At 45.5% G+C, this 24,945-nt stretch overlaps 3 protein-coding genes across 3 annotated transcripts in view; all 3 read left to right on the top strand.

Moving 5' to 3' along the window:
- The window catches only part of LOC146427387 (zinc finger protein 687-like), a 99,273-nt gene that overhangs the window by 42,700 nt on the left and 31,628 nt on the right, over positions 1-24,945 (top strand). The window lies entirely within an intron of this gene.
- The window catches only part of LOC146427388 (26S proteasome non-ATPase regulatory subunit 4), a 93,609-nt gene that overhangs the window by 68,183 nt on the left and 481 nt on the right, over positions 1-24,945 (top strand). The gene's annotated exons all lie outside the window — the stretch shown is intronic.
- On the top strand, positions 1,285-24,661 carry LOC146427389 (26S proteasome non-ATPase regulatory subunit 4-like). Its single transcript, XM_085082671.1, has 10 exons — positions 1,285-1,387; positions 5,771-5,911; positions 8,352-8,466; positions 15,181-15,267; positions 17,209-17,277; positions 18,182-18,397; positions 20,230-20,338; positions 22,103-22,234; positions 23,018-23,085; positions 24,393-24,661. The coding sequence occupies exons 1-10, from the start codon at positions 1,362-1,364 to the stop codon at positions 24,558-24,560; spliced, it is 1,131 nt and encodes a 376-aa protein (XP_084938797.1). The 5' UTR covers positions 1,285-1,361; the 3' UTR covers positions 24,561-24,661.

The following is a 24,945-nucleotide window of genomic DNA, read 5'->3' as shown; positions in this document are numbered from 1 at the left end:
GGGACATGGGGACATTCCTGGGGGACATGGGGACATCCTTGGGGACAAAAAGGGGACATGGGGACATTCCTGGGGTGGCTCTGGGGACAAAAGGGGACATGGGGACATTGCTGGGGGACAGAAGGGGGACATGGGGACATCCTTGGGGACAAAAAGGGGACATGGGGACATTCCTGGGGTGGCTCTGGGGACAAAAGGGGACATGGGGACATTGCTGGGGTGGCTTTGAGGGGAGGAAGGGACATGGGGACATCCGTGGGGGACAAAAGGTGATATGGGGACATCACTGGGGTGGCTTTGGGGGGAGAAAGGGACATGGGGACATTGCTGGGGTGGCATAGAGGGGCAAAAAGGGACGTGGGGACATCACTGGGGACAAAAGGGGATATGGGGACATCACTGGGGGGCAAAAAGGGACTTGGGGACGTCACTGGGGTGGCACTGAGGGGAAAAGGGGACATGGGGACATTGCTGGGGTGGCTTTGAGGGGAAAAAGGGACATGGGGACATCCCTGGAGGACAAAAAGGGACATGGGGACATTGCTGGAGGACAAAAAGGGACATGGGGACATCGCTGGGGGACAAAAGGTGATAGGGGGACATTCCTGGGGTGGCATTGGGGGACATGGGGACATTGCTGGGTGATTTTTGGCAAAAGGGGACATGGGGACATAACTGGGGTGGCTTTGGGGGGACATGGGGACACCCGTGGGGGACAAAAGGGGACATGGGGACATTGCTGGGGTGGCTTTGGGGGGAAAAGGGGACATGGGGACATCCTGGGGTGGCTGGGGGGACATGGGGACATTCCTGGGGGACAAAAAGGGACATGGGGACATTCCTGGGGTGGCACAGAGGTGACACAAGTGGACAGGGGACACCCTGGGGTGGCATGGGGGGAAAAGGGGACACCCTGGGGTGGCTTTGAGGGGACATGGGGACACCCCTGGGGTGGCTGGGGGGACATGGGGACACCGTGGAGTGGCATGGGACAAAAGGGACATGGGGACACCCCTGGGGTGGCACGGAGGGGACACAAGTGGACATGGGGACACCCCTGGGGGATGTCGCGGGCTGAGGACACCCCGGCGTTCCTGCCCAACGCCCGGAGGAGGTGTCGCAGGCAGGGAGGTGACATCCCTGCCCTCCGCGGTGACACACGCATGTCCTTCCGGGTGTCTCCTCACCCCGCCCAGAACTACAACTCCCAGCATGCCCCGCGGCGCGCACCCCGTTAGACGCGGCGCGCACCCCGTTAGACGCGGCGCGCTGATTGGCCGCGGTGTCTCCTCTCTCCGCCAATCAGCGGGCGCGGTGTTGGGCGGAGCGCGGGCCGGCGCTGAGGGGAAGAAGGGGCCGCGATGGTTCTGGAGAGCACCATGGTGTGGTGAGGGCGGCGGCGGCCATCCGCGAGCCTCGGGGCAGCCCCGGGGAGCCTCGGGGGAACCCTCAGCCCGGCCCGGCCCGGCTCGGCCCGGTCTGACCGCGGCCGCTTTCCCTGAGTCATGGCGGGGGGGGGGGGTGGAGCGGGCCGGGCTGGGGAGGGAGGGCGTGAGGGGTGAGGGGGTCTGGGGGCTTGGGGGATCTGAGGGGATTTAGGAATGTCCTGAGGGCTGAGGTTTGAGGGGTTTGGGGGCTGAGGGGATTTAGGAATGCCTGAGGGTGAGGGGTTTGAGGCTTGGGGGGTCTGAGGTGATTTAGAAAGGTCTAAGGGGGTTTAGAAAGGTCTAAGGGGGTTTAGAAAGGTCTAAGGGGGTTTAGGAAGCTCTGAGGGGATTTAGGAAAGTCTGAGGGTATTTAGGAAGATCTGAGGGGATTTAGGAAAGTCTGAGGGGATAGGAAGATCTGAGGGTTTGGGGAGTCTGAGGGGAGTTGAGGGGTTTGGGGCTCTGAGGGGTTTAGGAAGGTCTGAGGAGGTTTGGGAAAGTCTGAGGGTTTGGAAAGATCTGAGGGGGTTTAGGAAGATCTGGGGGGTTGGGAAAGTCTGAGGGAGCTTGAGGGAGTCTGAGGGGGCTTGGGGGGTCTGAGGTGATTTAGGAAGGTCTGAGGGGATTTAGGAAGGCCTGAGGGAGCTTGGGGGAGTCTGAGGGGGTTTAGGAAGGTCTGAGGGGTTTAGGAAGGTCTGAGGGGATTTTGGAGGAGGTTTGAGGGGATTTGGGGGACATGAGGGGGTCAGACAGGCTGAGGTGGGGAGACAGAGCCTGAGGGGATTTGGGGTGTCTGGGGGCTTGGGGGTCTGGGGGGCTTGGGAAGGTCTAAGGGGTTTAGGGAAGTCTGGGGTTTGGGAAGTTCTGAGGGGATTTGGGAAGATCTAAGGGAGCTTAGGAAGGTCTGAGGGATTTGGGGGGGTCTGAGAGGGCTTAGAAAGGTGTAAGGGGATTTAGGAAGGTCGGAGGGGGGCTGGAAAGATCTGAGGGGGTTTTAGAAAGGTCTGAGGGGTTTGGGGGAGCCTGAGGGGACTTGGGGGCTCTGAGGGGGCTTAGAAAGGTGTAAGGAAGGTCTGAGAGGGTTTAGAAAGGTCTGAGGGGGCTTGGGAAGGTCTAAAGGGGTTTAGGGAAGTCTGAGGGGATTTAGGAAGGTCTGAGGGGGTTTAGGAAGGTCTGAGGGAGCTTGGGGGAGCCTGAGGGGACTTGGGGTGTGAGGGGTTTGGGGGGTCTGAGGGGGCTTAGGAAGGTCTGAGAGGTTTGGGAAGGTCTGAGGGGTTTGGGGGGGTCTGAGGGGATTGGGAAGATCTAAGGGAACTTAGGAAGGTCTGAGGGGATTTAGAAAGGTCTGAGGGAATAGTTTAGGAAGGTCTGAGGGGATTTGGGAAGGTCTGAGGGGTTTAGGAAGGTCTGAGGGGGTTTGGGAAGGTCTGAGGGGATTTGGGGAGGTTTGAGGGGATTTGGGGTACATGAGGGGATTTGGGAAGATCTGAGGGGATTTTGGAGGAGGTTTGAGGGGATTTGGGGGACATGAGGTGACAGACAGGCTGAGGTGAGGGGGAGACAGGGCCTGAGGGGATTTGGGGATCTGAGGGGATTTAGGAAGATCTGAGGGGATGTGGGGTGTCTGAGAAGATTTAGGGGATCTGAGGGGATTTGGGGGGTCTGAGGGGACTTAAAGGAGAAGATTCCCCATTCCCTATGGGATAGTTGGGGTTTTCCCGTTCCCTATGGGATTTATAGGAAATTCCCTATTTCTTATAGGATATTCCGGGGTTTTCCCATTCCCTATGGGATTTAAAGGAGAAAATTCCCCATTTCTTATAGGATATTCCAGGATTTCCCCATTCCCTATGGGATTTAAAGGAGAAAATTCCCCATTCCCTATGGGATATTCCAGGATTTTCACATTCCCTATGGGATTTATAGGATATTCCCCATTCCCTATAGGATATTCCAGGATTTCCCATTCCCTGTGGGATTTAAAGGAGAAAATTCCCCATTCCCTATAAGATATTCCAGGATTTCCCCATTCCCTATAGGATTTAAAGGAGAAAATTCCCTATTTCTTATAGGATATTCCAGGATTTTCCCATCCCCTGTGGGATTTAAAGGAAAATTCCTGGAATATTCCCATTTTTTGCCCTCCTAGACTTCCCACTATTTGCTATTTTTGGGCAAAATCACTCCTCAATCCCGTGATTTCCTTGGGATTAAATTCTTTGGGATCAAATTCCATTTGGATCAAATTTTTCTGGATCAAATCCATTTAAATCAAATTCCTTGGGATCAAATTCTTCTGGATCAAATCCATTTGGATCAAATCCCTATTTTGCTGACTCACGAGGCCCTGAAAGCTCCTGGGAGAGCAGCAGGAAATCCCAAATATTCCATGGATTGTTTTAGAGGAGATAAATCCCCAAAAAAAGCAGATTTTAGGGAGATAAATTCCCCCAAAAAAGTAGATTTAGGGAGATAAATTCTCCAAAAAAAAGTAGATTTTAAGGAGATAAATTCCCAAAAAAAGTAGATTTTAGGGGGAAATAAATTCCCAAAAAAAGCCGATTTTAGGGAGATAAATTCTCAAGAAAAAGCAGATTTTGGGGAAGATAAATTCCCAAAAAAAATCAGATTTTAGAGAGATAAATTCTCAAAAAAATCAGGTCTTAGGGAGATAAATTCCCAAAAAAAATTCTCAAAAAAGCAGATTTTAGGGAGAATAAATTCCCAAAAAAAACAGATTTTAGGGCAATAAATCCCCAAAAATAGCCGATTTTAGGGAGAATAAATTCCCCAAAAAAACCAGATTTTAGGGCGATAAATTCCCAAAAAAAGCCAATTTTAGGGAGAATAAATTCCCAAAAAAAGCCGATTTTAGGGCGATAAATGCCCCCAAAAAAGCCGATTTTAATGGGGAAAAATTCCCAAAAAAAGCAGATCTGATCACCATTCCCAGAAAAAGCCAATTTTCCATAACAAACATGAAAAATTCCCATTTTTTTTTGGGATTGCAGCGTGGACAACAGCGAGTACATGCGGAACGGGGATTTCCTGCCCAGCAGATCTGGGGAGAGAAATTCCCAAAAAACCCCAGATTTTGGTGGAGATAAATCCCCAGAAAAAGCAGATTTTAGGGGGGGATAAATCCCCAAAAAACCACAGATTTGTGGTGGCTAAATTCCCAAAAAAACCAGATTTTAGGAGAGATAAATCCCAAAAAAAAGGCGATTTTAAGGCGAAAAATTACCAAAAAAAGCCAATTTTAGGGCAATAAATCCCCAGAAATAGCCGATTTTAGTGGGGAAAATTCCCAAAAAAAGCAGATTTTGGGTCTACACCTTATCTACTCCAATTTTCCATAACAAACATGAAAAATTCCCATTTTTTTTTGGGATTGCAGCGTGGACAACAGCGAGTACATGCGGAACGGGGATTTCCTGCCCACGCGGCTGCAGGCTCAGCAGATCTAGGAGAGAAATTCCCAAAAAAAATTCTCAAAAAAAATCAGATTTTAGGGGAAATAAATCCCCAAAAAAAGCCGATTTTAGGGAGATAAATTCTCAAAAAAAGCAGATTTTAGAGGGGAGAAATCCATAAAAAAAAGCCAATTTTAGGGGCGATAAATTCTCAAAAAAAGCCGATTTTAAGGCGAAAAATTGCCAAAAAAAGCTGATTTTAAGAGGAAAAATTCCCAAAAAAAGCACATTTGATAGCCATTCCCAAAACAAGCCAATTTTCTGGGATGATCCCTAATAATTCCCAATTTTTTTTGGGATTGCAGCGTGGACAACAGCGAGTACATGCGGAATGGGGATTTCCTGCCCACGCGGCTGCAGGCTCAGCAGATCTAGGAGAGAAATTCCCAAAAAAAATCAGATTTTAGGGGAGATAAATCCCCAAAAAAAGCCGATTTTAGGGAGATAAATCCATAAAAAAAGCAGATTTTAAGGGAGATAAATTCCAAAAAAAAAATCAGATTTTTAGGGGAAATACATTCCCAAAAAAAGCAGATTTAGGGAGAATAAATTCCCAAATAAAGCAGATTTAGGGAGATAAATCCCCAAAAAAAGCTGATTTTAGGGAGATAAATCCATAAAAAAGCAGATTTTAGGGGAGATAAATTCCAAAAAAAATCAGATTTTTAGGGGAGATAAATTCTCAAAAAAAGCCAATTTTAGGGCGATAAATTCCCAAAAAAAGCCGATTTTAAGGCAATAAATCCCCAGAAATAGCCGATTTTTGTGGGGAAAAATTCCCCAAAAAAGCAGATATGATAGCCATTGCCAGAAAAAGCTAATTATTCAGGATGATCCCTAATAATTCCCATATTTTTTTTGGGATTGCAGCGTGGACAACAGCGAGTACATGCGGAACGGGGATTTCCTGCCCACGCGGCTCCAGGCTCAGCAGGACGCTGTGAACATCGTCTGTCACTCCAAAACTCGCAGCAACCCCGAGAACAACGTGGGCCTCATCACCCTGGCCAAGTAATCCTGGGGTTTTGGGTAATTTTGGGAGTTTTTGGAGATTTTTTGGGGATTTTTGGGAGTTTTTTTTAAATTTTGGGGAATTTTTTTTGATTTTTAAAAAATTTTTTGGAATTTTTGGGTTTTTTTTTTTTAATTTTGGGGAATTTTTTGGGAATTTTGGGGATTTTTTTGGGGTTTTGGGAATTTTGGGAAATTTTTTGGGAATTTTTGGGAGTTTTGGGGAATTTTTTGGGAATTTTGGGGAATTTTTTTTGATTTTTGGGAATTTTGGGGATTTTTTGGGAATTTTTGGGAATTTTGGGGGATTTTTTTTTAATTTTGGGGAATTTTTTGGAATTTCTGGGGAATTTTGGGGAATTTTTAAAATTTTTGGGGAATTTTTGATTTTGGGGTATTTTTTTGAGTTTTGGGGAATTTTTTGGGATTTTTGGGAGTTTTGGGGCATTTTTTTTGAATTTTGGGGATTTTAAAAAATTTTTGGGAATTTTTGGGCATTTTTGGGGAATTTTTTTTAAATTTTGGGGAATTTTTTGGATTTTGGGAATTTTTGGGAGTTTTGGGGATTTTTTTGGAATTTTGCAGAACTTTTGGGGAATTTTGGGGATTTTTTTTTAATTTTGGGAATTTTTTTAATTGTGGGGAATTTTTTTTGAATTTTGGGGAATTTTTTGGGCTTTTCTGGAATTTTTGGGGATTGTTTTGGGAATTTTTTCTGGGGATTTTTTGGGAATTTTGGGGAATTTTTGGGGGAATTTTGGGAATTCCAGGGGTGGGGAGGTTGGGAATTTTGTCTGGGATTGATAAAGGAATTTTTTCTGGGAATGCAACGTGCTCAGAGTTGGATTCTGGAGGGAATTTCCTCCCAAATTCCTAAAGAAAATTCCCAGGAATTACTCCCAGATGGAATTTTCTGCCAAATTCCCCATTTTTTTCCATTTTTTCCCCATTTTTTCCCCATTTTTTCCCCATTTTCCCCCTTTTTTCTCCTTTTTTCCCCATTTCCCCCCAATTCTTTCCCAAATTCCCAATGTTTTTCCCATTTTTCAGTAACTGTGAGGTTCTCACCACGCTGACTGCCTTTTTTCCCCATTTTTCCCCATTTTTTCCCCATTTCTTCCCATTTTTTCCCCATTTTTCCCAATTTTTTCCCATTTTCCTAATGTTTTTTCCCAATTTTTTCCCAAATTCCCAATGCTTTTTCCCATTTTTTCTCAGTAACTGTGAGGTTGTCACCACACTGACTCCCTTTTTCCCCATTCTTTCCCCATTTTCCCCATTTCTTCCCATTTTTTCCCCATTTTTCCCCATTTTTTCCCCATTTTTCCCAATTTTTTCCCATTTTCCCAATGTTTTTTCCCAATTTATTTCCCAAATTCCCAATGTTTTTTCCATTTTTCCCATTTTTCTCAGTAACTGTGAGGTTCTCACCACGCTCACTCCCATTTTTTCCATTTTCTTTCCCCCCATTTTTTCCCCATTTCTTCCCATTTTTTCCCAAGTTCCCAATGTTTTTACCCAATTTTTTCCCAAATTCCCAATTTATTTCCCAAATTCCCAATGTTTTTCCCCATTTTTTCCCAAATTCCCAATGTTTTTCCCATTTCTCAGTAACTGTGAGGTTCTTACCACACTGACTCCCTTTTTTCCCAAATTCCCCATTTTTTCCCCATTTTTTCCCATTTTTCCCCATTCTTTCCCTTTTTTTCTCATTTCCCCCATTTTTCCCCATTTTTTCCCATTTTTTCCCCATTTCTTCCCATTTTTCCCCCATTTTTCCCCATTTTTCCCCATTTTTTCCCCATTTTTTCCCCATTTTCCCCCATTTTTTCCCCATTTCCCCCAATTCTTTCCCAAATTCCCAATGTTTTTCCCAAATTCCCAATATTCCCCCCATTTTTCCCCATTTCTTCCCATTTTTTCCCATTTTCCCAATGTTTTTCCCCAATTTATTTCCCAAATTCCCAATTTTTTCCCATTTTTTCCCCATTTTTCAGTAACTGTGAGGTTCTCACCACGCTCACTCCCTTTTTCCCCATTTTTTCCCAAATTGCCAATGTTTTTTCCCAAATTCCCAATGTTTTTCCCAATGTTTTTCCCATTTTTCAGTAACTGTGAGGTTCTCACCACGCTGACTCATTTCTCCCCATTTTTCCCCTTTTTTCTCCATTTTTTCCCCATTTTTCCCCCACTTTTTCCCAACTCTTTCCCAAATTCCCAATTTTTTCCCATTTTTTCCCATTTTTTCCTAATTTCTCCCCATTTTTCAGTAACTGTGAGGTTCTCACCACTGACTCATTTCTCCCCATTTTTCCCCATTTCTTCCCCATTTTTTCCCAAATTCCCAATGTTTTTTCCCAAACTCCCAATTTTTTCCCAATGTTTTTTCCCAAATTCCCAATGTTTTTTCCCAAATTCCCATTTTTTTCCCATTTTTCAGTAACTGTGAGGTTCTCACCACGCTCACCCCAGACACAGGAAGAATTCTCTCCAAACTCCACACTGTGCAACCCAAAGGGAAAATCACTTTCTGCACTGGGATTCGTGTGGCTCACGTGAGTTCTGCTCAGAAATTAATTAATTTAATCAATTTAATTAATTAAAATTAATGTTTTTCCATCATTTTCCACTCTTGGAAGGTTTGGATTTTGGGATTCCTGAGGGATTTTCCACCTAAAATGGTTTTTATTGGGGAAAATTCTGGGTTTTAAAGTTAATTGAACTAGTTAAAATTGATGTTTTAATAATTAATTATTTAATAACTATTAATTAAAAATAATTAATAATTATCCATCCTGGGAAGGTTTGGATTTTGGGATTCCTGAAGGATTTTGCAGCTAAAATGCTTTTTATTGGGGGAAAAATTGGGTTTTAAAGTTCACTTAACTAATTAAAATTGATGTTTTAATAATTAATTATTTAATTAATAATTAAGTATTTATTTAAAAATAATTAATAATTATTCATCCTGGGAAGGTTTGAATTTTGGGATTCCTGAGAGATTTTCCACCTAAAATGGTTTTTATTGGGGAAAATAAATTGGTTTTTATTTCTGGGAAAAATTTGGGTTTTAAAGTTAATTTAACTAATTAAAATTAAATTAAAATTAAATTAAAATTGGTATTTTTCCATAATTTTCCACCCTGGGAAGGTTTGGATTTTGGGATTCCTGAAGGATTTTGCAGCTAAAATGCTTTTTATTGGGGGAAAAAATTGGTTTTTAAAGTTCACTTAACTAATTAAAATTGATGTTTTAATATTTAATTATTTAATAATTAATTCTTAATTAAAAATAATTAATAATTATCCATCCTGGGAAGGTTTGGATTTTGGGATTCCTGAGTGATTTTGCAGCTAAAATGGTTTTTATTTGAGGAAAATAAATTGGTTTTTATTTGGGGAAAAATTCTGGGTTTTTGTCCCGGGTTAATGATAAGACTCTCTCCTCCGAGAGCGAAGGGCCCCGACACCCCCCCCCACCCACAACAGAACCTCTCAGATGAAAGTGAAGAAAAAACTATTTATTTAACAAAACCACGCAGAGTGCCCTACAAGGCACAGGGGAAGGGGAAAACCAAGGTGAAAAGGAGTTATTCAACCTGAATAAAAAGTCCTTTTCTCAGACGCAGTCCCTCTCCTCCTCGCCCCCCACCCGGGGCCGGGTGGAGCTCCCTGGAGAGCTCTGCTGTTCTCTGGCCCTCCTGGGTCTCCGGGTGGCAAAGCAGATCGAAGAGAAGGGGTCCAAACGAGGAAAAAAGAAGAAGAATGGAAAAAACGGGAACAAAGCTCACTCCGACCCCCGTCCAGCACGCAGTCTCTGCCCAGCGACGAATCCTCCCCCGGAGCGAGGCTTGGGGAAAATGTTTTCAAAAAAACCCGCGTTTCTCTCTGCGGCTGGGTGCAGTTAAAGAGACAAGACCACACATTTTTTTTTCTTTCTTGGGCATATAAGCCAACGATAGGGGATAAAGGATTATCATATCATCAATCCAAGACATTCCACCCCTTATTCCATAGCGTTGGCTTAAGGCCCACCTTAACATCTTCCAACTTCAAACACACACATATATATATACACATATATACATATATACATATATACATATATACATATATACATATATACATATATACATATATACATATATACATATATACATATATACACATAACTATGTACAAATAATGTCACGAACGGTGAACGGTGGTATGTTGCGATCCCAACCTTACATGTGGCCTTCACCCAAAATTAAATTTCCCTGAGGGACACATTGTGTTTTTCCATCTTCCTGCATTATCCACCAAGTACACCCTGGTCCCTGAGCAAAGACAACCCCACGGATGGGTTTGTCTTTATGTGAGGCAGAATCAATCCAGACAGTTTTCCCTAACAAGCCTCTGGCATGTACTGCTGGGACCTTATCTCCATCCACTGTATGTAGAAGCTCAGATTGGGCAGGACCTGCTCGGTTGATGGAGCCTCGGGTATTGACTAACCAGGTGGCCTCTGCTAAATGTCACTCCCAATTCTTATAAGTTCCCCCACCCAATGCCTTTAGGGTGGTTTTTAACAATCCATTATACCGTTCCACTTTGCCAGCGGCTGGTGCATGATAGGGAATGTGGTACACCCACTCAATGCCATGGTCTCTAGCCCAGTTGTTTATGAGGCTATTTTTAAAATGAGTTCCGTTATCTGACTCAATTCTCTCAGGGGTACCATGCCTCCACAGGACTTGTTTCTCAAGGCCCAGGATGGTGTTACGAGCAGTGGCATGAGGCACAGGGTAGGTTTCCAGCCACCCAGTGGTGGCTTCTACCATTGTGAGCACATAGCGCTTGCCATGGAGGGTTTGAGGCAGTGTGATGTAATCAATCTGCCAGGCCTCTCCATACTTATATTTTGACCACCTTCCACCATACCACAGGGGTTTCACCCGCTTGGCTTGCTTGATGGCAGCACATGTTTCACAGTCATGGATAACTTGAGAGATGCAGTCCATGGTTAGATCAACCCCTCGGTCTCGTGCCCACTTATAGGTGGCATCTCTGCCCTGATGGCCTGAGGCATCATGGGCCCATCGAGCTAGGAATAAATCTCCTTTATGCTGCCAATCCAAGTCTACCTGGGACACCTTTATCTTTGCAGCCTGATCTACCTGTTCGTTGTTTCGGTGTTCCTCATGAGCTCGACTCTTGGGGACATGGGCGTCTACATGGCGGACCTTCACAGGTAGTCTCTCTGCCCGACTAGCGATGTCTTTCCACTCTTCAGCTGCCCAAATTGGTTTTCCCCTACGCTGCCAACCAGCCTTCTTCCACTTTTCCAGCCAACCCCACAGAGCAGTGGCTACCATCCATGAATCAGTATAAAGGTAGAGCTTTGGCCATTTCTCTCTTTCAGCAATGTCCAGGGCTAACTGAACGGCTTTGAGCTCAGCGAATTGGCTCGATCCCCCCTCTTCTTCCCTAGCTTCTGCAACCCGTCGTGTGGGACTCCACACAGCTGCTTTCCATTTTCTTTTTGTCCCTACAAGACGACAGGAACCATCAGTGAAAAGAGCGTAGCGTGTTTCATCTGCTGGCAGTTGGTTGTATGGTGGGGCTTCCTCTGCACGGGTCACCTGTTCCAGCTCCTCTTCCTCAGTCAGACTAAAATTTTCACCTTCAGGCCAATTTGTAATTATTTCCAAAATCCCAGGGCGATTCAGATTTCCCATACGGGCACGCTGTGTGATAAGGGCAATCCATTTGCTCCATGTGCCATTGGTGGCATAATGAGTAGAGGGAACCTCTGCTTTAAACATCCACCCCAGCACCGGTAGTCGAGGTGCCAGGAGGAGTTGTGCTTCTGTGCCAATTACCTCTGAGGCAGCTTGGACTCCTTCATATGCTGCTAGGATTTCTTTCTCTGTTGGGGTGTAGTTGGCTTCAGACCCTCTGTAACTACGGCTCCAAAATCCCAGTGGTCGACCTCGGGTCTCACCAGGCACCTTCTGCCAAAGGCTCCAGGACAGGCCATGGCTCCCAGCTGCAGAGTAAAGCACATTCTTTACTTCTGGCCCTGTCCTGACTGGGCCAAGGGCTACTGCATGAGCAACCTCCTGCTTGATCTGGGTGAAGGCTTGCTGCTGTTCAGGGCCCCAATGGAAATCGTTCTTCTTGCGGGTTATGAGGTAGAGAGGACTCACGATCTGGCTGTACTCAGGGATGTGCATTCTCCAAAAGCCTATGGCACCTAGGAAAGCTTGCGTCTCCTTCTTGTTGGTTGGGGGGGGACATTGTGATGATTTTATTGATAACCTCAGTAGGAATCTGACGCCGTCCATCTTGCCACTTCACTCCTAGGAACTGGATCTCTTTGGCAGGCCCATTGACTTTGCTCTTTTTTATAGCGAAACCGGCTTCCAGGAGAATCTGGATTACTTCCTTTCCTTTCTCAAATACTTCTTCTGCTGTGTCCCCCCACACAATGATGTCATCAATGTATTGCAAATGTTCTGGAGCCCCACCCTTTTCTAGTGCAGCCTGGATCAGTCCATGGCAGATGGTGGGACTGTGTTTCCACCCCTGGGGCAATCGGTTCCAGGTGTACTGCACGCCCCTCCAGGTGAACGCAAACTGAGGTCTGCACTCTGCTGCCAGAGGAATGGAGAAAAATGCATTTGCAATGTCAATAGTAGCATACCACTTTGCTGCCTTGGACTCTAGCTCATACTGGAGCTCCAGCATGTCTGGCACAGCAGCACTCAGAGGTGGAGTCACCTCATTCAAAGCACGATAGTCCACAGTCAATCTCCATTCTCCTTCAGATTTTCGCACAGGCCAGATGGGGCTGTTAAAGGATGAATGGGTCCTGCTGACCACCCCTTGGCTCTCCAGCTCACGGATTAGTTTGTGAATGGGAATCACGGCATCACGAGTTGTCCGGTACTGTCGGCGGTGCACAATCGAGATTGCAATTGGTACTTGTTGCTCTTCCCCTTTCAGGAGTCCTACTGCAGATGGGTTCTCTGACAGTCCAGGCAAGGTGTTCAATTGTTTTATGCCCTCTGTCTCCACAGCAGCTATCCCAAAGACGGACTAACCAACTAATCACAGATTCATCATCTCGTTGGACATAATCTTTTCTTAGGCTGTGAAGGTCTCTCACATTCATGGATTCAACAATGACCTCTGACTCAGTTGCTGGCCTTGAGGGTCCCTCCCCACTGTCATCTGGGCGATCAGTCTTAAATTGGGCTTTCCTGCTCCTTGTAATAGGAGCAACTGCCATTGGCTTAGGCTCCCTTACTTCCTGTTCTATAATATCTGACAGTGTACGATAAGCATATGCCAGGGCCCAACATATTGCACTGCAGTTGTCTCTGCACTTCTCTTTCAGATACTTCCCCACCTCAGCTGGTCTCGGGATTTGTCCAGGGGGAAATTCCCAGTCTATTGGATCAGAGAATTTCTTTAAAGTTTTACCTATGTCCTCCCATACTCCACACCATTCAAATTTCCTCACATCTGGATTAGGTGCCTGCTCCTGCTCAGCCCCTCTGGACTTCTCAGCCCTCATTCTGGTAACACTGAACATCATATACACGGAAACTCCTAGGTAAAGCACCTGTACTACCAAGTTAATGGTCTCTTTAACATCCAGGGGAAACTGAATATTCTCAAAAGCTGATATACCAGATTTAAAGGGAAAGAGATGGGTGAGGAGCCAGGAAGCTTCACCCTCTACTTCTCTAACAGGTTGGGTAATATTACTAACAAAACTCCAAAACAGGTTACTAAAACTAGAGGAGGAAACTAACAGAGCATGTACATCTTTAACTGTTTCCCATACCTTCTTACAGATCGTCAGTATCACACACATTACTATAACAAGCCGGAGTCGTGTCCCTGATTGGTGGAAATTATACATTAGGGACAGGATTGCCCCTACCTGTTGGTAGGGAAACAAACCTATGTGCCAAACAGACAGTATTACATCAAACAACCTCCCATCAAACAGCATAGTGACTACTGATGGCTGTAATTCAATACCAAGCGATTAAAACCAAAATGCAATTATTAGGGTTTTTTTCTTCACTTTCTCTAACCCCACAAAAGGTGTAGAACAAGTAATCGAGGCCCCACGTTGGGCGCCAAATATGTCCCGGGTTAATGATAAGACTCTCTCCTCCGAGAGCGAAGGGCCCCGACACCCCCTCCCCCACCCACAACAGAACCTCTCAGATGAAAGTGAAGAAAAAAACTATTTATTTAACAAAACCACGCAGAGTGCCCTACAAGGCACAGGGGAAGGGGAAAAACAAGGTGAAAGGCAGTTATTCAACCTGAATAAAAAGTCCTTTTCTCAGACGCAGTCCCTCTCCTCCTCGCCCCCCACCCGGGGCCGGGTGGAGCTCCCTGGAGAGCTCTGCTGTTCTCTGGCCCTCCTGGGTCTCCGGGTGGCAAAGCAGATCGAAGAGAAGGGGTCCAAACGAGGAAAAAAGAAGAAGAATGGAAAAAACGGGAACAGAGCTCACTCCGACCCCCGTCCAGCACGCAGTCTCTGCCGAGCGACGAATCCTCCCCCGGAGCGAGGCTTGGGGAAAATGTTTTCAAAAAAACCCGCCTTTCTCTCTGCGGCTGGGTGCAGTTAAAGAGACAGGACCACACATTTTTTTTCTTTCTTGGGCATATAAGCCAACGATAGGGGATAAAGGATTATCATATCATCAATCCAAGACAGTTTTGAAGTTAATTTAACTAATTAAAATTAAATTAAAATTGATATTATTCCATAATTATCCATCCTGGGAAGGTTTGGATTTTGGGATTCCTGAGGGATTTTGCAGCTAAAATGGTTTCTATTGGGGAAAATAAATTGGTTTTTATTTATGGGAAAAAATTGGGTTTTAAAGTTAATTTAACTTTAAAATTAAATTAAAATTAAAATTAAAATTGATATTATTCCATAATTATCCGTCCTGGGAAGGTTTAGATTTTGGGATTCCTGAGGGATTTTCCACCTAAAATGGTTTTTATTGGGGGAAAAATTGGGTTTTAAAGTTAATTTAACTAGTTAAAATTGATGTTTTAATAATTAATTATTAAACCCACCATAAACCCATAAAAAATTCATATAAATCCATGGAAGTGCAACTTAAATCTTAGGAAATTGAGTCTAAATCTTTGGAAATCCACCATAAATCCATGGAAAAAACCCCAAATCCCGGGATTTTGGGCTGGAATTTCCCGGGAATTCCCAAATTTTGGGCTTGTTTTCCCAGCTGGCTCTGAAGCATCGCCAGGGGAAGAACCACAAGATGAGGATCATTGCTTTCGTGGGAAGCCCTGTGGAGGACAATGAGAAGGATGTGAGTGGGGTGGGAAATCTGGGAAAAAATTGGGAAAAATTGGGGAAAATCTGGGAAAAAGTCTGAGAAAATCTGGGAAAAAATTGGGGAAAGTCTGGAAAAAAATCTGGGAATAAATCCATGGAAAATTGGGGAGAAAATCCAGGAAAAAAGCTGGGAAAATCTGGGAAAAAATCTGGGGAAAAATGTGGGAAAATCTGGGAAAATCTGGGGAAAAACCTGGGAAAAAAAGCTGGGAAAAATGTGGGAAAAATCCAGAAAAAAATCTGGGAAAATCTCTGGAAAAAATGTGGGGAAAAGTCTGGGAAAAAAGCTGGGAAAATCGGGGAAAAAAACTGGGAAAAATTTTGGGAAAATCTGGGAAAAAAAATTGGGGAAAAAATCGGGGAAATGTGGGAAAAAATCTGTGGAAAAATCTGGAAATAAATCCACGGAAAATTGGGGGGAAAATCTGGGAAAAAATCAGGGAAAAAAGCTGGGAAAAAAAGGTGGGAAAATGTGGGAAAAAATCCGGGTAAAAATTTGGGAAAGTCTGGGAAAAAATCTGGGGAAATCTGGGAAAAAATTGAGGAAAAGCTGGGAAAAAAGCTGGGAAAATGTGGGAAAAAATCGAGGAAAAAATTTGGGAAAAATTTTGGGAAAATCTGGGGAAAAATTGGGGAAATGTGGGAAAAAATCCGGGAAAAAATCGGGGAAAATTTGGGAAAAATTTTGGGAAAAAAGCTGGGAAAGTCTGGGAAAAAAACTGGGGAAAAGTCTGGGAAAAAAGCTGGGAAAATCGGGGAAAAAAATTGGGAAAAATTTTGGGAAAATCTGGGGAAAAAAAATTGGGGAAAAAATCGGGGAAATGTGGGAAAAAATCGGGGAAAATCTGGGAAAAAATATAGGAAAATCTGGAAAAAAAGCTGGGAAAAAAGTTGGGAAAATCTGGGAAAAAATATAGGAAAATCTGGAAAAAAAGCTGGGAAAAAAGTTGGGAAAATCTGGGAAAAAATCTGGGAAAAAATCTGGGAAAATTTGGGGAAAAAATCGGGGAAAAATCTGGGAAAAAAGCTGGGAAAAATCTGGGAAAAAACCTGGGAAAATCTGGGAGAAAATCTGGGAAAAAATCTGGGAAAAAATCCGGGAAAAAATGTGGGAAAAAAGCTGGGAAAATCTGGGAAAAAATTGAGGAAAAGCTGGGGAAAAAAACTGGGAAAATGTGGGAAAAAATCAGGGAAAAAATTTGGGAAAAAATTGGGAAAATGTTTGGGAAAATCTGGGAAAAAATCGGGGAAAATTTGGGGAAAAAATCGGGGAAAAATCTGGGAAAAAATTGGGGAAAATCTGAGAAAAAATCAGGGAAAATCTGGGAAAAAATCCAGGAAAAAATCTGGGAAAATCTGGGAAAATATCGGGGGAAATCTGGGAAAAAATGTGGGAAAATCTGGGAAATAGTTGCGAAAATCTGGGAAATATTTGGGAAAATCTGGGAAAAAAATCTGAGAAAAAATCTGCAAAAATCTGGGAAAAAAATCAGGAAAATCTGGGAAAAAATCAGGGAAAATTCGGGAAAAATCTGGGAAAAAAGCTGGGAAAAAGTCTGGGAAAAAAAAAGCTGGGAAAATTTGGGAAAAATTCCAGGAAAAAATCTGGGAAAATCTGGGAAAAAAACGGGGAAAATCTAAGAAAAAATTGGGGAAAATCTGGGAAAAAAATCCAGGAAAAAATCTGGGAAAAAAATCCAGGAAAAAATCTGGGAAAATCTGAGAAAAAATCCAGGAAAATCCAGGAAAAAATATGGGAAAGTCTGGGAAAAAATCAGGGAAAATCTGGGAAAAAATCCAGGAAAAAATCTGGGAAAATCTGGGAAAAATGTGGGAAAAAATCTGGGAAAAAATCCGGGATTGGCTCCTGGAAAATCCCGGAATTGTCTCCTGGAAAACGTTTCCCATTTCCCAGCTGGTGAAGTTGGCCAAGCGGCTGAAGAAGGAGAAAGTCAACGTGGACATCATCAACTTCGGCGAGGAGGTGACAATTCCACAATTCTGGAATTCCCAACGGTTTTTCCCACCATTCCCAACATTTTTTCCCGATATTTTTTCCTGATATTTTTTCCTGACATTCCTTATATTTCCTCCCACCATTTTCTCCTGACATTCACCACATTTCCCTGATATTTTCCCCACATTTTTCCCAATATTTTCCCATGTTTTCCTCACATTTCCCTGATATTTTCCCCACATTTCCCTGATATTTTCCCCACATTTCCCTGATATTTTCCCCAAAATTCCCTGATATTTTCCCCTACCATTCCAAATATTTTCCCCAAAATTCCCTGATACTTTCCCCAAAATTCCCTGATATTTTCCCCACATTTTCCCCAATATTTTCCCATATTTCCCCCACATTTCCCCCACCATTCCCCACATTTTTCCCTGATATTTCCCCCACCATTCCCCACATTTCCCCACTATTTCCCCCACCACTCCCCATATTTTTTCCTGATATTTTCCCTACCATTCCCAATATTTTCCCCACATTTCCCCTACCATTCCCAATATTTTTCCTGTTATTTTCCCCCACCATTCCCCGTATTTTCTCCCAACATTCCCCATATTTTTTCCTGATATTTCCCCCACCACTCCCAATATTTTCCCCCAACATTCCCCACATGTTCTCCCACCATTCCCAATAATTTCCCCATCTTTTCCCCCACCATTCCCAATATTTTTTCCTGATATTTCCCCCCATTCCCCACATTTTTTCCCGCCATTCCCCATATTTTCTCCCAACATTCCCCATATTTTTCCCTGACATTTCCCCACCATTCCCAATATTTTCCCCACATTTTCCCCACCATTCCCCACATTTTTCCCTGACATTTCCCCCACCATTCCCCCTATTTTTCCCCAATATTTTTCCCTGTCCCCAGGAGTCGAACACGGAGAAGCTGACGGCGTTCATCACGGCTCTGAACGGCAAGGACGGCTCAGGTTCTCACCTGGTCACTGTTCCCCCTGGGCCCAGCCTGGCCGACGCCCTCATCAGCTCCCCCATCCTGGCCGGGGAGGGAGGAGCCATGCTGGGGCTGGGAGCCTCGGACTTCGAGTTTGGGGTGGATCCCAGTGCTGATCCCGAGCTGGCCCTGGTGAGAATCCCGAAAATCCCGAAATTCTGGGTGTTGGAATGGCAAAAATCCCCAAATCGCACACCAAATTGCACTCCAAATCCTTTGGTTTGAGCCGTGCTGGGGCTAGGAGTGTCTGACTTCGAGTTTGGGGTGATCCCAGTGCTGATCCCGAGCTGGCCCTGGTGATAATCCTGAAAATCCCAAAATTCCCGAAATTCTGGGTGTCGGAATGGCAAAAATCCCCAAATCGCGCTCCAAATCCCATCCCAAATCCCTTGGTTTGAGGCATGCTGGGGCTGGGAGTGTCTGGTTTCGAGTTCAGGGTGGATCCCAGTGCTGATCCCGAGCTGGCCCTGCTGAGCAGAATCCCAAAATTCCTGAAATTCCTAAAATTCCGAGTGTCGGAATGGCAAAAATCCCCAAATCGCACACTAAATTGCACTCCAAATCCTTTGGTTTGAGCCATGCTGGGGCTGGGAGTGTTGGATTTCGAGTTTGGGGTGGATCCCAGTGCTGATCCCGAGCTGGCCCTGGTGAGAATCCCGAAATTCCCAAAATTCTGGGTGTTGGAATCCCAAAAAACCCCAAAACCCCAAATCGCCCACCAAATCCCACCCTGAAATCCCAAATCCCCCTGGTAATGCTGGGGCTGGGAGTGTTGGATTTCAAGTTTGGGGTGATCCCAGTGCTGATCCCGAGCTGGCCCTGGTGAGCAGAATCCCAAAAATCCCGAAATTCCTAAAATTCCCAATGTCAGAATCCCAAAAATCCCCAAATCGTGCTCCAAATCCTCCAAATGCTCTATGGGTGTCCATGGCAATGTTTTGATATCAGATCTGTGAGATTTTTAGGATTTTTTGGGGATTGTTTTGGATTTTCCAGGATTTTGGGGATTTTCCAGGCCCTGCAGGTGTCCATGGCAATGTTTTGATACCAGACCTGTGAGTTTTTAGGATTTTTTGGGGATTTTTTGGGGGTTTTCCAGGCCCTTCGACTGCCCATGGCAATGTTTCAATGTCAGACCTGTGAGTTTTTTAGGATTTTTTGGGATTTTTGGGATTTTCCAGGCCCTGCGGGTGTCCATGGCAATGTTTTGATACCAGATCTGTGAGTTTTTTAGGATTTTTTTTTGATTTTTGGGTTTTCCAGGCCCTGCGACTGCCCATGGCAGTGTTTTGGCATTGGATCTCTGAGATTTTTAGGATTTTTTGGGGATTTTTTGGGGATTTCCCAGGCCCTGCGGGTGTCCATTGCAGTGTTTCCATATCAGACCTCTCAGGTTTTTAGGATTTTCTGGGATTTTTGGGGTTTCCCAGGCGCTGCGGGTGTCCATGGCAATGTTTCAATGTCAGACCTGTGAGTTTTTTAGGATTTTTTTAGGATTTTTCTGGGATTTTTGGGGTTTTCCAGGCGCTGCGGGTGTCCATGGCAATGTTTCCATGTCAGATCTCCGAGATTTTTAGGATTTTTTAAAGATTTTTGGAGCATTTTTGTGGTTTCCAGGCGCTGCGGGTGTCCATGGCAATGTTTCCATGTCAGACCTGTGAGTTTTTTAGGATTTTTTTTGGATTTTTTGGGATTTTCCAGGCCCTGCGACTGCCCATGGCAGTGTTTTGGCATTGGATCTCTCAGATTTTTAGGATTTTTTTGGGATTTTTTGGGAATTTCCCAGGCCCTGCGACTGCCCATGGCAATGTTTCCATATCAGACCTGTGAGTTTTTTAGGATTTTTTTAGGATTTTTCTGGGATTTTTGGGGATTTCCCAGGCCCTGCGGGTGTCCATGGCAATGTTTCCATATCAGACCTCTCAGGTTTTTAGGATTTTTCTGGGATTTTTGGGATTTCCCAGGCGCTGCGGGTGTCCATGGAGGAGCAGAGGCAGCGGCAGGAGGAAGAAGCTCGCAGAGCTGCGGCAGCGTCGGCGGCTGAGGCTGGGATTGCTGCGGCTGGAGGGGATGGTGAGGGATTTGGGATTGGGATTGGGGTGGGATTGGGACAGGGATGGGGTTTGGGAATGGGATTGGGGTGGGATTGGGATGAGGGGATGGAGGAGGCTGGGATTGCTGCGGCTGGAGGGGATGGTGAGTGATTTGGGATTGGGAATGGGGTGGGATTGAGGTGGGAATGGAATGGGAATGGGATTGGGATTGGGATGGAGGTGAGAAGGAGAGGATGGAGGGGATGGGATTGCTGCGGCTGGAGGGGATGGTGAGGGATTTGGGATTTGGATTGGGGTGGGAATGGGATTGGGATTGGGAATGAGAGGATGGTGAGCGATTTGGGGTTGGGATGGGAATGGGATTGGGATAGGGATTGAGATTGAGATTGGGATAGAAATGGGATGGGGGTGGGAATGGGATTGGGTTTGGGATTGGGAATGGGATGGGAAGGGGATGGGAATGGGATTGGGGTTGGGGTGGAAATGGAAATGGGATTGGGACGGGAATGGGATTGGGATAGGGATTGGATTGGGTTTGGGGTGGAAATGGAAATGGGATTGGGATGGGAATGGGATTGGGATGGAATGGGATTGGGGTGGGAATGAGGGGGATGGAGGAGATGGGATTGCTGTGGCTGGAGGGAGTGGAAATGGGATTGGGATGGGAATGGAGTGGGAATGGGGGGAATGAGGGGATGATGGTTGTTGGGATTGCTGCGGCTGGAGGGGATGGTGAGGGATTGGGATTGGGGTGGGAATGGGATGGGAGTGGGGAGGGATTGGGATTGGGACAGGGATGGGAATGAGGGGGATGGAGGAGGCTGGGATTGCTGCGGCTGGAGGGGAGGGTGAGGGATTTGGGATTGGGATTGGGATTGGGACTGGGATTGGGACTGGGAATGAGGGGATAGTGAGGGATTTGGGATTGGGAATGGGATTGGGAATGGGGTGGTAATGGGATGGGGATTGGGATGGGAATGGGATGGAGGTGGGAAGGAGGGAATGGAGGAGGTTGGGATTGCTGTTGCTGGAGGGGATGGTGAGGGATTTGGGACTGGGGTGGAAATGGGATTGGGATTGGGATTGGGGTGGGAATGAGAGTGGGAGTAAGATTGGGATGGGAATGGGTTGGAGGTGGGAAGGAGGGAATGGAGGAGGCTGGGATTGCTGCGGCAGGAGGGGATGGTGAGCGATTTGGGATTGGGAATGGGATTGGGAGTAGGATTGGGGTGGGAATGCAGTGATGGGGGAGATGGGAATGGGATTGGGGTGGGAATGGGGTAGGATTGAGATTGGAGTGGGAATGAAGGGATGGAGGAAGCTGGGAATGGGATGGGAATGAGGGGAATGAGATTGGGATTGGGGTGGGAATGGGGTGGGAATGGGATGATGGGGAAACTGGGAATGAGGGGATGGGGATGGGATTGGGGTGGAAATGAGGGTGTGAGGAGTTGGGAATGAGAGGATGGAGAGATGGGAATGAGGTGGAAATGGGATGGGAATGAGGGGATGGAATGTCGGGAATGATGGGATGGGAAGTTTGGGATGATGGGATAGGAAGTTAGGGATGATGGGATGGGAAGTTTGGAATGATGGGGTGGGAAGTTTGGGATGATGGGAAGTTGGGAATTCGAGCACAGCAGGACCCCCTGGGCTGGACTCTCCACCCACCCATCCCCATTCCCGGATTTTCCCAGATTTTCCCGGATTCTCCCGGATTTTCCTGGATTTTCCTGGATTTTCCCGGATTTATTTCCCGGATTTATTTCCCGATTCCCCGCAGAGTCGGACGACGCCCTGCTGAAGATGACCATCGGGCAGCAGGAGTTTGGCCGCGCTGGAATTCCCGACCTGAGCTCCATGACCGAGGAGGAGCAGATCGCCTACGCCATGCAGATGTCCCTCCAGGGCGCCGGTGCGTGCTGATCCCGATCCTTATCCCGATTCCAATCCCATTCCCATACCTGATCCCATTCCCAATCAATTCCTATTCCCAATCCCGATCCCATTCCCCGTTCACATTCCCAATTCCATTCCCATGCCCTTTCCCAATTGCAATCCTGATCCCATTCCCATTCCCGATCCCAGTCCCATTCGCAATCCCAATCCCATTCCCATTCCCATTCCCAATCCAATCCCATTCCTGATCCCATTTTCAATCCATTCCTGATCCCATTGCCAATCCCAATCCATTCCCATTTCCAATCCCATCCCCATTCCCATTCCCATTCCCAATACAATTTATTCCTATTCCAAATCCCATTCTCAATCCATTCCCGATCCCATTCCTGATCCCATTCCCAATCCCATTTCCAATCCCATCCCCAGTCACATTCCCCAGTCCCATTCCCCATCCCAATCCTGATCCCATTCCTGATCCCATTTCCAATCCCATTCCTGATCCCATTCCCCATTCCCAATCCCATTATCCCATTCCCTTTCCCATTCCTATTCCCCTTTCCCGATCCCATTCCCAATCCCATTTTCCCATTCCTATTCCCCTATCCCAATCCCATTATCCCATCCCTTTCCCATTCCCATCTTCATCCCCATCCCCATTTCCACCCCATTCCCAACTCCATTCCCAATCCATTCCCACTCCCGATCCCATTCCCTTTCCCATTCCCAATCCCATGAAAACCTCAGGAATTCCCATGGGGTTTTTCCCTGTTTCCGGCTGACCCCGCGGGTTTTGCAGAGTTCACTCAGGCCGAGGCGGCTGAGGTGGACAGCAGCACCGCCATGGACACCTCGGAGCCCGCCAAGGTGAGGGGAGAGCATTCCAGAGCATTCCAGAACATTCCAGAGCATTCCTGGGTCATTGCAGAACATTCGTCGATAATTCTAGAACGTTCTCAGACTGTTCTGGAATGTTCCTGGATCATTCCAGGACATTCCAGAATGTTCCTGGATCATTCCAGAACGTTCCAGATCATTCCCAGACCATTCTGGAATGTTCCTGGAGCATTCCAGAACATTCATCGGTCATTCCTAGAACATTCGCACATCATTCCAGAACATTCCAGAACATTCCCAGATCATCATAGAACACTCCCAGATCATTCCAGAACATTCATGGAACATTCTAGAACATTCCTGGAATATTCTCCCAAATTCTCCCGAATTCTCCCGAATTATTCCAAATTCTCCCAAATTTTTCCAAATTCTCCAGAATAATTCTCCCATATTATCCCAAATTATCCCAAATTCTCCTGAATTCTCCCAAATTCTCCCTAATTTTCCCAAATTCTCCTGAATAATGCTCCCAAATCCTCCCAAATTCCCCTAAATTCTCCCAAATAATCATCCCAAATTCTCCTGAATTATCCCAAATTATCCGGAATAATTCTCACAAATTCTCACAAATCCTCCCAAATTCTCCTGAATAATTATCCCAAATTATCCTGAATTCACCCAAATTCTCCTGAATTCTCCCAAATTCTCACAGATTATCCCAAATTCTTCTGAATAATTCTCCCAAATTATCGTGAATTATCCCAAATTTTCCTGAATAATTCTCCCACGTTATCGTGAATCATCCCAAATTCTCCCAAATTCTCCCAAATTATTCTCCCAAATTATCCTGAATATTTATCCCAAATTCCTCTGGAATTCTCCCAAATTATCCCAAATTCTCCGGAATAATTCTCCCAAAATCTCCTGAATTCTCCCCAGTAATTATCCCAAATTCTCCTGAATAATTCTCCCAAAATATCCCAAATTCTGCCAAATTCTCCCAAATCATCCCAAATTCCCCCAAATTCTCCCAAATCATCCCAAATTCCCCCAAATTATCCCAAATTTTCCTAAATTCTCCCAAATTCTCCCAAATTCTCCCAAATAATTCTCCCAAATCATCCCAAATTCCCCCAAATTATCCCAAATTCTCCCAAATTCTCCCAAATAATTCTCCCAAATTCTCCCAAATAATTCTCCCAAATTCTCCCAAATAATCATGAATTATCAAATTCTCCCGAATAATTATCTCAAATCCCCCCGAATCATCCCAAATCCCCCCAAACCCTCCCAAATCCCCCAAAATCCCCCCAAATCCCCCGAATTCTCTCCCTCAGGAGGAGGACGACTACGACGTGATGCAGGACCCTGAGTTCCTGCAGAGTGTGCTGGAGAACCTGCCGGGCGTCGATCCCAACAACGAGGCGATCCGCAACGCCATGGGCTCCCTGGCCTCCCAGGCCAGCAAGGACAGCAAGGACAGGAAGGACGAGGAGAAGAAATGAGAAATCCCAAAAAAAACCCCAAAAATCCCGCGGTGAGGAAATCGGGAGTTCGGGAATAAAACGATTTTTTGTTGGGATTTTCGGGAATAAAATTAGGATTTGTTGGTCTATTGGGTTTTGGGGTTTTTGTTGTGGTGAGGTTGGCAACAGGTGAATCCCAGAAAATCCTGAATCCCAAAATTCCCAAAGATTGAGGATTTCCAATATCAGAATCCCACAAAACCCCAAATCCCATAAAACCCCAAATCCCAAAATTCCCAAAGATTGGGGATTTCCAATATCGGAATCCCATAAAAGCCCGAATACCAGAATTCTCAAAAACTGGAGATTCCCAACATTAGAATCCCAAAATTCCCCAAATCCCCTGTTGAGGAGAATCCCAAAC

Source organism: Lichenostomus cassidix, chromosome 25 (assembly GCF_008360975.1).
Source record: "Lichenostomus cassidix isolate B80296 chromosome 25, HeHo_3.0, whole genome shotgun sequence".
Lineage (NCBI taxonomy): Eukaryota > Metazoa > Chordata > Aves > Passeriformes > Meliphagidae > Lichenostomus > Lichenostomus cassidix.
Note: the sequence above shows the minus strand (reverse complement) of the source record. Positions and strands in the feature narration are given on the sequence as shown.

What these genes read in the sequence shown, in the direction of transcription:
- LOC146427389 (XM_085082671.1), top strand. Translation starts at nt 1,362, where the DNA reads ATGGTTCTGGAGAGCACCATGGTGTG. An exon ending in CTGGAGAGCACCATGGTGTG is followed by an intron (nt 1,388 to 5,770) that starts GTGAGGGCGGCG and finishes TTGGGATTGCAG; the next exon opens with CGTGGACAACAGCGAGTACA. An exon ending in TGGAGGACAATGAGAAGGAT is followed by an intron (nt 15,268 to 17,208) that starts GTGAGTGGGGTG and finishes CCCATTTCCCAG; the next exon opens with CTGGTGAAGTTGGCCAAGCG.